Genomic DNA, 15,024 nt, shown 5'->3' with positions numbered 1-15,024 from the left:
CATTTATTGAGCTTTAATACCGTGATAGAAAAATAGGGTGAGAAATCCTTACTTGTTTCGGGATCTGAAATTAGGTTCTCACTGCGCCAACGGGTTGTCCCTAAATTTCCTAATTTTTTTTTGAAAAACTGAAACACACTTCCGCTACTTGCACGTATCCCAAAAAACCTCAAATAAGACCCAGGGCCCTTTTCGGCAAATATCAAAATTCTGGCACGGCGGCTCCACCGTGCTCTGCGACGGCACCACCGCCCGCGGCGGTAATCCGCCTCGGGTTGGCCGTTTTCGGCTGAATTCGGCCAAACTTGCATTGGTTCTTACGATAAAACAACCCTAGGGCCCTCGGTGGGCCAAAAAATCACGAAAAACCGAGATTTACCGGCGGCGGAGCTCTCGGGTGCGGCGGCTTCTCCGGCGCGAGTCGCGATTTGATGTTTTACTCCGGTCAACTTGTAGAGAAAAGGACGGTGATCACAGTGGTGTAAAAATTTCATCAAGCGAGAAACGGGAAGGGCCTCATCGGAGGCAAAAACCGAGGGAAGCCGCGGTAGCACCGTTGGACTTCGGCGGTGTTTTTCGGCCGATTGGCTGATGGTTTGGCTCCGATTTGGCCATAGACGGATTCAGCATCGAAAAACGAGCCAAGGTGAGAAAATTTACATCGTTTGGCGGTAAGAAAATCCTCTGGTGCGGCGGCGAATGGCGGTGGCCGGCTCCTCCGGTGACTGGTTCTTCTTCTCCGGCGAAGGTACTGGCGGGTAGGGTTTGGGGTTGGGTGTGGGTGAGGTTATTTATAACATTCCCCTTTTAATCTCAGCCGTCCAGCACGATTTAATCTGGGCCGTCCTATCGCGATTAAAATGGGAATAAATCTGGGTCATCCATCGCGATGCGATCTGGTCTGTCCGTGCGTGATTCAATCTGGACCGTCCTCACGCGGGATATCTGAGCCGTCTGTGCGCGTGAGATCTGGCACGTCCGTACACATGAGATTTGGACCGTTCGATCGCGTGCAGGCAGATCGCCCACGTGGCTCTGTCCCGCGTGGCCTCCTGCGTCAGCGTCCTTGCCACGCGGTGTGTTCTGGTTGGGCGGGGCTGCTTACTGGGTTGCTGACGTGGCACAATTTTTTTAAATTACGTTTTGACCCCCAAATTTCGATTTTTTTTTTCAAAAATACTCATAGAATCCAAATTTTCATCCCTTTTTCCCAAAATCAATTTCAATTAAATTCCAAAAATAATTTTACCCTATTTTATTATTATTATTATTTTTATTTCTATTAAATTAAATTAAATTAAAAATTTATAAATTAAATATTAAAATAGAATAAAATAAAACAAAAAAATTCTAATAAAATTTAAAATAAATTAAAAAATAAAAATACAAATTTTGGGTGTTACAACTCTCCCCCTTAAAGAAATTTGGTCCCCCAAATTTGTCTCTTACTCTTGATCGAACAAATGGGGATACTGGGCTCTAAAATCTGATTCTAGCTCCCAGGTAGCCTCCATTGGCGAGTGGTTCTGCCACACTACCTTTACAAATGATATTTTTCGGTTGCGAAGTATTCTGCTCTTTCGGTCCATGATACCGACTGGGACTTCCTCATAAGATAAGTCCCCTTGGAGTGGGAGCAGTTTATTAGCCAAGACATGAGAAGGGTTCGGGTTGTACTTACGTAGCATGGATACATGGAACACATTGTGGACCTTGGAGAGCTCTGGAGGCAGTGCTAGTCTGTAGGCAGCAGTACCAATCCTGTCTAAGATTTCAAAAGGTCCAATAAATCGGGGGTTCAGTTTTCTCCTCCTGTCAAACCTACTAATTCCCTTGAAATGAGTGACCTTAAGGAACACCCGGTCGCCTTTCTTAAACGCTAGATATCTCCTTCGGGTGTCCGCATAACTCTTATGCCTGCTCTGAGCTGTCTGAATGTTCTTTCTGATTTTAACTATTTTAGACGTGGTCTCCTCTACCAACTCCGGACTGAACAATCTTCTATCGCCCACTTCTTCCCAACAAATTGGTGATCTGCATGGGCGCCCATATAACGCCTCATATGGAGCCATGCCGATGCTTGCTTGGTAGCTGTTATTGTAGGCAAACTCTATCAGGGGTAGATGGTCGTCCCAATGGCCCCCGGAGTCAATGACACATGCTCGGAGCATATCCTTAAGTGTACGAATTGTCCTTTCTGATTGTCCATCAGTCTGAGGATGGAAGGCAGTACTGAGAGACAGCTTTGTTCCCATGTCTTGCTGAAAACTACTCCAAAACCGAGAAGTGAACCTGGGGTCCCTGTCGGATACCACTGTCACTGGAACTCCGTTCAATCTGACTATTTCCTGGATATACATTCTTGCCAACTTGTCCAAGGGGTCGGTCATCCTGATGGCCAAGAAGTGGGAAGATTTGATAAGCTGGTCAACGATTATCCAGATGGCGTCAAGTCCTGAATGTGCCTTGGGCAATCCCGTTACGAAGTCCATGGTGATGTGTTCCCACTTTCACTCTGTAATCGGTAAAGACTGAAGTAGTCCACCTGGTCGCTGATGCTCTGCCTTGACCTGCTAACATACCAAGTATTTAGATACAAAGTCAGCTATGTCTCTCTTCATCCTATTCCACCAAAACCTGGGTCGCATGCTTTGGTACATTTTGGTGCTTCCGAGATGCATGGCAAACTTCGAGCTATGGAACTCTGTCATGATGTCTCTTTTTAACTCACTGTCGTCTGGGACACACACCCTGTCTTGAAAATGGAGTAACCCATCGGCATAGATTCGGAATTCTGAGCTCACTTCCTGTTCTATATCCTTCTTGCGGGCTACCAGGGCGGGGTCGACTGACTAGACTTCCCTTATTCTCTGGATTAACTGGGGCTGGACTGTCAGATAGCCCAAACATGTGACTCTCCTTAGGTCCTGAAGTCGAACCTGTTGTGTGGCCCCAATTTGCCTGCATTCTGAAACCATCAAATAGGCTAAGATACCTGCACTTTTTCTGCTGAGAGCGTCTGCTACCACGTTGCCCTTACCCAGATGGTATAAGATATTACAATCATAGTCTTTAAAGAGTTCCATCCACCTTCTCTAATGCATGTTGAGATCCTTCTGAGTAAATATGTGTTTCAAACTCTTATGATCGGTATAGATCTGAAAGGTCTCTCCGTATAAGTAGTGGTGCCAGATTTTCAAGGCGTGTATGATTGCGACAAGCTCCAAGTCATGGGTGAGATAATTCTTCTCATGATTCTTTAACTGTCTGAACCCATATGCTATGACATTCCTATACTGCATCAGGACACAACCCAGGCCTAGAAGGATGCATCACTATAAACTGTATATCCCCCCGATCCACTCGGTAAAGCCAGTACAGGTGCAGTAGTCAACCACTTCTTTCTAAAAAACTTCTTTCGCATTCCTCATTCCACTCAAACTTGGTATTCTTCTTTGTGAGTCGGGTTAGAGGAGCTACTAGGCTGGAGAATCCTTCAACGAACTTGCGGTAATAACCTACCATCCCTAGGAAGCTCCGAATTTTCTTAACTGATGTCAACTTCTCCTAGCTAAGTACCACTTCAACCTTTTCGGGATTCACTGATATTCCTTCCTTCGATATGATGTGTTCTAGGAAGGCGGTCTGCTTTGCATGTAACTTTTTTTTTCTGAGGACCTGCAAAGCTTGGGCAAGATGGTGAGCATGTTCTTCTGTTCTTATCTTTACCTGATGGTAACCTGATCGTAGGTCTATTTTAGAGAAGACCTGTGCACCTTGCAGCTGATCGAAGAGGTCATCAATCCTGGGAAGGGGATATTTGTTCTTAATTGTAACCTTATTCAATCCTCTGTAATCAATACACAGTCTCAATGTTCCATCTCCCTTCCTGGCAAAAGTGACTTCGGCACCTCAAGGGGACACACTGTCTTGCAATTCAGTGATCTATTTCCTCAGCTCTTCCATCTCAATGCGGCTCATGCGGTAAGGAGCAACCGAAATGGGCTGGGTGCCTGGCTGTAGGTCTATAGTGAATTCGATTTTCTTGTCCACTAGCAGTCCGGGTAGTTTGTCCGGAAATACATCTGGAAAGTCTCGGACTACCGGAATCTCTTAGATACAAATTTCCTTTTTGGGCTTACCTAGTTAGAGAAAATAGCAAGATTAAGGTACTAAAAAATTAAGGAAACTTGCCATCAAGGAATAAGTACTAAATGATTTTATTAATTTGTAAATGGCTCCTTATTAGGAGGATTAAATACAACCTTCTTGTTAAAGCAATCTATGGTGGCGTGTTGCGCCGCTAGCCAATCCATTCCTAAGATTACATCAAAATCCCGTGTCTAACCCTATCAGGTCTACACTCAGTTTTCTATTTGCTATCTCTACGGCACAAGCCCTATAAACAACTTTTCCTAATAATGTTTCACTCCCAGCAGTAGACACAAACAACATTGAATCAAGTTTATCAGATAATACATTAAGTTTAGATGCAAAAACATGTGAAATAAATGAATGCGATGCACCAGTGTCAAATAAAACATAAGCAATATGGTCACAGAAAGTGTACATACCCTGTACCACGTCCGGGTCGGCATCGGCATCCTGTTGGGTGAGGTTGTAAACCCTGCCCTAAAAATGAGGTCTTCCTTGGTTCTGGTTCCTCGGGCACTCTCTCGCATAGTGCTGGGCACTACCACATATGCGGCAGGTGTTGTTGAGGCGGTAGCATGGTCGGTCCCTGTGATCTCTGCCATAGTGCTGGAAGATCTTTCCACGTACTGCCCCTGGAGCCTAAGGAGGGGCCTGGATCACTGGTTTGGGCCTCTTATTTGGTTGGACCGGCGCAATATGCGCTGGTCTGAGGGGTGGAGCTGAGGGTCGGTGACTCCCTGCTAACTGAGGACGGGTGTTGAAACTCCTTTTCACAATCTGTGCTTTTGCTAGAACGGCTGAGTATGTCTTAAGCTCCAGTACTAATAAGTGTTGCTTGATCTCTGGGCGGAGGCCCCACTGGAATCTCCTGGCCTTCCTGCCCTTATCCATCAATGTCTCCGAGGAGTATCGACCCAGCTCTAGCAACTTACTAGCATATTCCGATATCGTCATGTTTCCCTGGACTAGCTGAACAAACTCTATCTCCTTCGGGTGTCGGATGTGCTCAGGGAGATACTCCGCATGGAAGGTCGCTAAGAACTGTTCCCAAGTGGCTGGTGTAGGCAGGGTGGTCTGCTTGAGCTCCCACCAAATACCTGCTTCCCCTACCAGCATGTAGGAAGCAAGGGTAGCTCTCTGCTCGGGAACCACTCCCAAAGTCTTGAAAGCTCTCTCAGTCTCCGCTAACCAGTACTGGGCATCTTCGAAAGAGGATCCCCCTGCAAAAGTGGAAGGGTTCAGTCTCTTGTACCTCTCTATGTAGCCTGGGTCAATCAAGGAATGAGCTGGGTCCTGTGGAAGAGGGACTGAGCCCGGCTGGGGATAGACTGGGGGGCCCTGTGGTGGCACCTGATGATATAGTGGGGGCACCGGATTGTACTGTGGCGGTGCCAGGTACGGTGGCTGGGGGACCGGTTCACACTGCGGCGGTGGTGCCGGGTGGTACTGTGGTGGAGCAGGCTTGTGTCGGGGTGGCTCGGGATCCACTTGCTGTAGCGGTGGCTCAACCTGTGGTAGTGGGGGAGGTTCGGGTAACTCCCTTCTCTCCTCTCGACATTGCTGGGCAGCCATGATCCTTTCTAGTATCTCAAATATTCTGTCCACATCTTCCCGAAGCGAATCATCCCGGGCTGCTCGGTTTAGTGGGGGTCTTTCTCTCCTTATTTCTCTGCACCTGCATTTCACAAGGAAGAGTTGAGTAACGATTTATCGGTGGGTATTTCTCTAAGCATTATTGTGTAAGGGATGAGTCCGAGGAACGCGGCTCTGATACCAACTGTAACGGCCCCGGAAATTTAAAAGAAAATATATGTATTAAAAATTCTAAGTGCGGAAGCGAAATAAAAATTTTGATTAACATCCCTTACACAATAACCAATAACGTATTCAACGTATGAAAGAATAAATTAACTAAGGTAAATACTAGTAATTAATGCTATAAATAAAACTATGAAATCTTTAGACATCTACTCGCCGTCTTCCTGCGGGACGGGCTCAGGAACCAAATCCTCCTGATCTGAAATGGTTAAATAAGGAATGAGCTACACTAGCCCAGTAAGGACATCACAATATCTCACTGTCACAGAAGTAAAGGTTGGTAGAAAACAAAAAAAACGACTAATGGAGCATAATTCATGATAAATTCATTTTTCAATAATAAAACCTTTTACTGTCCACTTACCTCAGTGAACTTCATGAAAACAACATAAGAAAACAATAACGTTATAATATCATGAGATCATACACACTTTATAACATAACACATATCATACATTTGCATTTCAATCATCAGACAACAGATTTTTCTCTTTTATCACCCTACTAGTATCCATGGGGATCCATAGGGGTCCCCGCTACACGTGAACCATTTACATTAATAACTTGATTCAGGGTCGTCCCCATACCCTGTCCGGTAGGGGCGCCAAAACCATAAACCTCAATACTCCGTCCAGTATGAGGGTGAAACGGACCGTCCCCATACCCCGTCCGGTATGGGCGCCAAAACACATAAGGTCTCCATACCCCATCCGATATGAGAGACCCCGTTCCCGGTAGGGTTTTCTACGGACCCGGTCCGTCCACCATCTCCCAAGATATCTAGTTAGGCTGTCAACATCATCCATTTATCAATTCACATACTTTTTTTCATTTTTCTTGGTCTCAATTATCTAATCGAACATAAACACGTAAACCACCAGTAATGAACACTAAACAAGACAACAACAGATTCACAATAATTCAAACCATAATAAACGAAACCGTGATTCATGCACACGAAACCATAAAATAAACACATCAGATGCCATACTGCATATAAAACTGTAAAATAGATCAAACAACAACTGACAGAAAAATACATCAGATTCGGGCTCCATTAGCAACCTTAATTAATAATTATACACAATTCATGAAATACCGTTTTATCATTTATTGAGCTTTAATACTGTGATAGAAAAATAGGGTGAGAAATCCTTACTTGTTTTGGGGTCTGAAATTGGGTTCTCACTGCGCCTATGGGCTGTCCCTAAATTCCCTGAATTTTTTCTGAGAAACTGAAACACACTTCCGGTACTTGCACATATCCCAAAAAACCCCAAATCAGACCCAGGGCCCTTTTAAGCCAATATCAGAATTCTGGCACGGCGGCTCCGCCATGCTCCGGCAATGGCACCACCGCCCGCGGCGGCGATCCGCCTCGGGTTGGCCGTTTTCGGCCAAACTTACATTGGTTCTTGCGATAAAACAACCCTAGGGCCATCGGTGGGCCAAAAAATTACGAAAAACCGAGACTTACCGGCGGCAGAGCTCTCGGGTGCGGCGGCTTCTCCAGCACGAGTCGCGATTTGATGTTTTGCTCCGGTCAACCTGTAGAAAAAAGGACGGTGATCACAGTGGTGTAAAAATTGCATCGAACGGGAACCGGGAAGGGCTTCATCGGAGGCAAAAATCGAGGGAAGCCGCGGCGGCGCCACTAGACTTCAGCGGTGTTTTCTGGCCGATTGGCTGGTGGTTTAGCTTCAATTTAGCTATAGGCGGATTCAGCATCGAAAAACGAGCCAATGGGAGAAAATTTACATCGTTTGGTGGTCGAAAAATCCTCCGATGCGGCGGCGGGTGATGGCGGCCGGCTCCTCCGATGACTGGTTCTTCTTCTCCGGTGAGGGTACTAGCGGGTAGGGTTTGGGGTTGGATGTGGGTGAGGTTATTTATAACCTTCTCTTTTTAATCTCAGCCATCCATCACGATTTAATCTGGGCTGTCCGATCGCGATTAAAATAAGAATAAATCTGGGTCTTCCATCGCGATGCGATCTAGGCCGTCCGTGCGTGATTCAATCTGGGCCGTCCGCACGCTTGAGATCTGAGCTGTTCGTGTGCGTGAGATCTGGGTCGTCCGTACGCGTAAGATCTGGACCGTTCGATCGCGTGCACGCGGATCGCCCACGTGGTTCCGTCCCGCGTGGCCTCCCGCATCAACGTCTTTGCCACGCGGCGTGTTCTGGTTGGCCGGGGCTGCTGACTGGGTTGTTGACGTGGTTTCTGACGTGACACAACTTTTTTAAATTGCGTTTTGACTCTCGATTTTCGATTTTCTTTTCAAAAACACCCCTAGAATCTAAATTTTCACCCATTTTTCTTAAAATCAATTTCAATTAAATCCCAAAAATAATTTTACTATATTTTATTATTATTTTTATTTTTATTTCTATTAAATTAAATTAAATTAAATTAAAATCTTACAAATTAAATATTAAAATAGAATAAAATTAAACAAAAAAATTCTAATAAAATTTAAAATAAATTAAAAAATAAAAATATAAATTTTGGGTGTTACAAGTATCTTCTTGGCCATGTCTTGGACGGAACATCATTGAAGTGAATACATATGAATCCCTGCCTTGTTACATTCAATTTAGAATTAGAAATAGTGGAATGAGTTGACACGATCTGATTTTTGTTAACAAATGCCTAAATATTTGAGATTATTCATGTGTGGCTACTAGTTCTATCACTATTATTAGCACCCATCTGGTGCATTTCTCTCCACTAATTCTGGAAGGCAAGAATCAAACCACAATTCACTCAACATTTCTAGATCTCATTTTGTGATTTTGAAATCACAAAAAACAGAAAATTATTCAACGACACTAAATCATCCCAGGAAGCTGATCGTCTTAAGAATTTGGTGGAAAAATAAGCAAACCGACCATGAAATTAAAAACTAAAAGACGGTTTAATATAGGAGTCCATTCTTGGAATGAAATGGATTGTATCACGGTCATTCCCTAACCAATAACTGCAACTTAAGACAACTCAACGACAGATGAATATGAGATGACTTAAATTATTCTACAACTTATTCACACTCTTTCAAATATGAGTTCACATTTAGATCAACAAAATGATCTAACATTTTTTAACTCACTAGATTGAGATAAGATAGGATGTGTTCTGTCCACAGTGATAAAATAAAAGGATAGCTGCTGCTGCTAATTTTCTTTTCTAGAGAACCGCAAGCATATCATCAGCACTGGACACGGTGAATTCTCCCCCAGATTCAACATTTGCAGCTACCACCTTGAGGTCGTCAATCAGAAGAGCAAACCTCCTTGAACGAGTGCCAAGGCCTCTCTCTTTGAGGTCAAGCTCCAGGCCAAGAGCATGCGTGTAGGTTGCAGAGCCATCAGCTAGGAACTTGACATGCTTGTTCTCAGGGTATGTTTTTGCCCATGCCTTCATCACAAATGGGTCGTTGACTATGATGACAATTCAACAACCAAGTTAGACATCAAAACATATCATTCGCATCAAAAACTTTGTAGGCAAAACAATGCTGTCCATAAGGAAAAGAAAAGAACAAGAAAAACAGTTTGCATCCTATTCAAATTCCTGGCTGGAGAATAGTTGTAGTTTACGCCTTTTTCGTTCTTACACCAGCCAAGTTACACAACAAAAAAATATCCTTTACGTTGAAGCCTTGCAGATGAAACAATATTAGACAGAAAAAAGGAAATTTCTAGACTGTGGCAAGCTATCAACAACCAAGTTACAGAATGGCAATAATGTCGCTAGAGTTTATGTAACTCGGATGGGCATTATCTAGTTAAGTAACTTACTGAGGGCATGAACTCAAATTTTAATAAATGAAAAATCTCCCAATTCCATCCACGAGAAACCTTTTGTACAAGAAGGGACAAGATTGAAAACCAATATTGACTTGAAACTTAAAAAAGGGGAAAATACTACTAAGACACCCATCTCCATTCACAGTTATCATTACGCCAAATAAAACACTTCGCTTGTTTTAGCATTATCACATATCTAGTATGTTCTTAGTCATATTTTACGCAATATTCTTGGTACATAATATACTTTTTATTTCAAAAATATTTTACACAGTATTCTTTTTAAAATTCTAGCACTCGAACCAAACCTACCTCACTTATTTTATGACAAGGAATCACAGATTCACAATTGGGGCTCAACTATTACGCATTGAAGTCCATGTTATTAATATGAATTGTTCTTTCCAGGTGAAAAAATGAGAGTCTCAATCAACAAATCTAAGGAGATCAACGGATCTAGAATGCACGATGCAGGAAATAATCATGCTTGCTCTAAATAGTTAGAATCGAGGAATAAAGCTGAATTTTACCGCTGATGCATATAATCTCATCCACTCCCTTCAATTTGAACTCCTCCGCCTTCTCGATGAAACCAGGGACGTGCTTCAAGCTACATCACAATGAACGAAACATAAAAACCAAAATCTACCCCGAAATCCAATCAGAAGTACCGCAAGCATAGGTTTCAGGGAACAAAACACCGGATAGTGGTGATCAAAACCTTTTTTAATTTATGGAACAACATAACGATGACCAAGCCCCATGACTGGATGCATCGGGCGAAAGATTAGGGTGAAATACAGTTCAGTTACGCACCTGCAAGTGGGGGTAAAAGCACCGGGCACTCCAAAGAGGATGATCTTTTTACCGGTGGCGAGGGAATGAATGGACACCTGCTGAAGCTGATCTTGTTCGTCGAAGAGGGCGAGTGTGCCCTCCGGTAATAAGTCGCCAACTGCAATGGGAGCCATGGAAATAAAAGACTGTTATGAGGAGACCGGATTTGATCAGACTTTGAGGACTGGGTTGAAATGTGAGTGTAAGTTCGACACTGCGGTTTTTTAAAGGGGTTTTCGCTTATTTATTAGCTGGATTTAATAGTCACTCGGGGTCCGGCTGAAATTCGGGAGGAGAAGACAACAAATAAAACTTCCAATTTACTTTTATTATTTTTTTTTTTATAATTCAACCAATAGAATCTTGCCATGAAAGTATCTGAAGGGTTTTGGTCTTGCTATTGGGCGAAACTGGTGTTTGTTCGACTTAACTCTTCCGACAATGGGGGATAATAATTGGCTAAAATAATGAATTAACTCACGTATTATTTATTTTTCAAGTTAATCTTTTATTTTATTGTTAGTTAAATTAATTTTTATATATTTTTTTTAAAAAAATTCATTTAATCAATAAAAATTAATAATATTAACTTAATTGCTATTTATTTAATTTATTGATATAAGATACACTTTAATTATTTTGAATATAAGTTAAAATGCTACATTAAATATTATTTGCATATGACGTGCCAATTATCTTAATTTGGATGAGTCCGGACGATTTCAAATGAAAAAAAAATATATAATTCCCCTAGTTTTCTTTAGCCCATGAAGGGAATCAATTGCCATTTATGTTGGAAAAATTTTAAGCTTTGAACAAAAGAAAGAGTTCATTGGCTGTGTGCGCATGCGTTAATTTGAGGATGATAAAGATTAGGACATAATGCACTCAACTATGAGATGAAGCAAAGCAAAGGATTGGTGCATAAGAGGGAATCTTCAAGTTGTCTTGCAATAGTCTAGTGTGCTAGAAGGAGGGAGGATAATCTGTTCATGGTTGTTTACAGTTTGAGTACTTAAGAAATTGTGATCGTAGAGAATTTAGAGAATATAAGAAAAATTCTACTATTCGTTATCAATTTTTAGAATTTATTTTCAAAAAAATTGGAGCGTGAAAGCTGAGATATTAATAAAACGTTTAGAAAAAAATTGAGAATGAGGAAAGAAGTACAAATGAAATCCAAATGAATCTTTTTCTTCTCTAATTTTAAATACATAGATGAAAGATAGAAAATATGAAACGTATTGCAAGAAAGAGCATCCTTTAGCGCATTCATTAACTCCTTACTCATGTCTCCTTCCTTTGGCTTTATATCTATATCTAATATTGTTTTTTATTTTTTATCATGGGTTTTTTTTTTTTTTTTGTCAGATTTGAAAATTTTTTTCACTTTTCTCGAGTTCTCATACCTTATCGGACTAGAATCACTAGTCAACATTGTTGACTACTAATGATTTCTTGATGAAGCTCTTTAAAGACTTTTTGCAATGCATCTTCGACATGCAAAATAACTAGTTGAAAGTTTATCATTATATAAGCCTTTTTGACATTATCATTGCTCGAACCCGAATTCAGATCTAAATTATTTTTATTTCGGTAAGTTTAGATTTGTTCGAATTTAAATAATTGCGATACCTGATATTATATTTAATATATAATCAAACCAATTAAAAAGTACTATTTAAATTAATGATATTAACTTCTATTAACAAGAATAGATAGAATCAATTTATTTTTAAGTACATGAATTAATTTGATGAAAAATGGAGATAGAGACTATTTGAACAAAATTAATAATATAGGGACGGAATAATTATTTTAACCAATGATAATGTTAAATTAAAATAAAATATAATAAACAAGAAGTTTGTACTTTAGCTACCAATACCAAATTGACTCTCAGCTTAATCCAAAAAAGAATAAAAATCTCATTGAAAATTCACATCTTTTAAGCTAAAATTTATCAAATTGTATGAGCTGCTACTTTATATACGAGAAGTTTTGATTTTTTTTTAAGTAGAATTTACGGATGACAATATTTTTTAAGGGAAGAAACAACAAATATTTTAATTCATAAAATAATTAATATCAAAATTATAGGTGTGAATAATGATCCAATGTTTTAAATAAATGGATGTTAATTATTTTTTGAAGGAGAAAAGTTTAGATTAAATTTTTTTAATACGTTATATTTATTCCAATTATAAAATATTATTTTTATTTAAAAATATTATAATTTATTAAAATAAAACTCAATCTAATCATTACAACTTAACAAATATATTAATAAAGCAAACATAAAATAATTTTAAATTAAAAATATTATGAATTAATTACTATTAATTTATAATATACTTATAAAATAATTTTTTTTTTATCTTTAATAAAATTTAAATTTATGAATTTCAACCAACATGAGAACCAGATATTAATAATTAAAGTTGATAAATTACTATTCTCTAAATTTTCAATACATAAAAAAAATGGAAAATATAAATAATTTAAGAAACGATCAATAATTACAAATTCGTTTTTTATTGAAGGGATTGTAAGTATATCCTTACTTTTGAATTAGTTACTTTTTAAAAGAATATTTTATAATTATATATATATATATATATATAATTTATATATCATCGGCAATTCTCATTGTCATTGTCATTGTCATTTTATTTTGGTTCTTGTAAAAATTTGTCATAAGTTAGATGTTGATTGGTGTCTTTTTGTTTAAGGGGTCTTTTTCATTGTTATTAACTTGAAGTATGATCAATTATTTTTAGAGTTAGTTGTGTATATTTCTAAAAATGAGTGAATGCATTTTGTTGTTTTTCATATGGAAAACTTGTAATGAGATTCTTTTTCTTAAAAAATATAATTTATAATAGTGTTTGAAAACATACATATAATTTTTTATTTTGTTCTCAAAATATAATAAAATATTAACGTAAACATCATAATTTAATTAAACTATAGAGATCTCTAAGAATATGTTTGGATGATGGTTTAGTAATAATAGTATAACTTTTTTATAATTTTTTTCTATTTGTTTGCATTTCGAAACACATAGTATGAATTTTTGTTGGTTGAATCTTGGTTATCAAAATTATGATTTTTTTCATTTTTTTAAACTACCGATTCAATGGTTTTAAGATGGTTTGATAATTTTTCCTCTTTATATTATTAATATTTTTTATTATTTATAAAATTATCCTTCATTTTAAATCATTATACTCGAAATTTTTCTCTCTTCTTCTTCTTCTTCTCTAGGGTTTCTTACACTGATTCAAGAAGAGTCACACACCTCGAGCCGCACACCTCTTCTTCTTCTTATTTTATTATATATATATGTATTTAATTATATTTATTTTTTATATATAAACATGTATTTATATATTCAATTAAATTCATATACTTATATTTTTAATTATATATACATATATACAATATATTTAATTATATCGATTTATTGTATATATATTTGTAACAGCCCCGAAAATTTAAAATGGAATTTTATATTCAAAAATATCAAATGCGGAAGCGAGGTCAAAATTTGAATAACATCCCTTACACTGAAACCGAAACGTGCTCACAAAATATAAAAGATTAAACTACCTAAACGAGAAACTTGAAAGTAAAAACTACGAATGTGACTATGGAGTCTTTAGGCGTCCCATTCGTCGTCCTCCTGCGGAATCGGCTCGGGAACGATGTCCTCTTGATCTGAAATGATTAAATAAGGAATGAGCTACACTAGCTCAGTAAAAACATCACGATATCTCACCGTCACGGAGGTAAAGGTGGGTAGAAAACACAAAACGACCAATGGAGCATAATTTACAACAAATCCTTTTATCGATAAATAAAACCTTTACCATTTACTTACCTCGGTGAAATTCATAAAACAATATACGAAAGCAATAACATCATCATCATCATCATGGAAACATATATATGAACTGTATAATATAATACCTATCACACTTTTCGTAATTCAATCGTTACACAACATATTTTCCTAATTCACCAGCCCACTAGTATCCATGGGGATCCATAGGGGTCCCGCTACCCGTTAATCCTTAACACTTGAAATCAAATTCCAGGGCCGTCCTCATACCCCGTCCGGTATGGGCGCCAAAACACATAAGATCTCCATACCCCGTCCGGTATGGGAGACCACAATCCCGGTAGGGTTCCCTACGGACCCGGTCCGTCCACCATCTCCCAGGATATCTAGTCAGACTGACCACATTATACCATTATCCATTTACATAATTGTTCATTCTCTTTTTCCTCAGTCAGCATCATTAATCCACATACAAGCAAGCAAAACGATAATTTATGCTAAGCAGACAACATACAGCATCAATATCCCGGTCATTTAATCCATAATCAATAAAACAGTAAAA

The 15,024-nt window shown here is 39.0% G+C and overlaps 1 protein-coding gene across 1 annotated transcript; it reads right to left on the bottom strand.

Annotated features, from left to right (window-relative positions):
* Positions 1-8,870: 8,870 nt before the first annotated feature.
* On the bottom strand, positions 8,871-10,842 carry LOC110824809 (peroxiredoxin-2). Its single transcript, XM_088208030.1, has 3 exons — positions 10,598-10,842; positions 10,312-10,391; positions 8,871-9,412 (listed from the first exon to the last, which is right to left on the bottom strand). The coding sequence occupies exons 1-3, from the start codon at positions 10,750-10,752 to the stop codon at positions 9,159-9,161; spliced, it is 489 nt and encodes a 162-aa protein (XP_088064156.1). The 5' UTR covers positions 10,753-10,842; the 3' UTR covers positions 8,871-9,158.
* Between the last annotated feature and the right edge of the window lie 4,182 nt (positions 10,843-15,024).

Source organism: Carica papaya, chromosome 7, assembly GCF_054855325.1.
Source record: "Carica papaya isolate Zhongbai chromosome 7, ASM5485532v1, whole genome shotgun sequence".
Classification (NCBI taxonomy): domain Eukaryota; kingdom Viridiplantae; phylum Streptophyta; class Magnoliopsida; order Brassicales; family Caricaceae; genus Carica; species Carica papaya.
This window is presented reverse-complemented; position numbering and strand designations above follow the sequence as displayed.

What these genes read in the sequence shown, in the direction of transcription:
- LOC110824809 (XM_088208030.1), bottom strand. Translation starts at nt 10,752, where the DNA reads ATGGCTCCCATTGCAGTTGGCGACTTATTACCGGAGGGCACACTCGCC. An exon ending in GCTTTTACCCCCACTTGCAG is followed by an intron (nt 10,392 to 10,597) that starts GTGCGTAACTGA and finishes ATTGTGATGTAG; the next exon opens with CTTGAAGCACGTCCCTGGTT. An exon ending in TGAGATTATATGCATCAGCG is followed by an intron (nt 9,413 to 10,311) that starts GTAAAATTCAGC and finishes TTGTCATCATAG; the next exon opens with TCAACGACCCATTTGTGATG.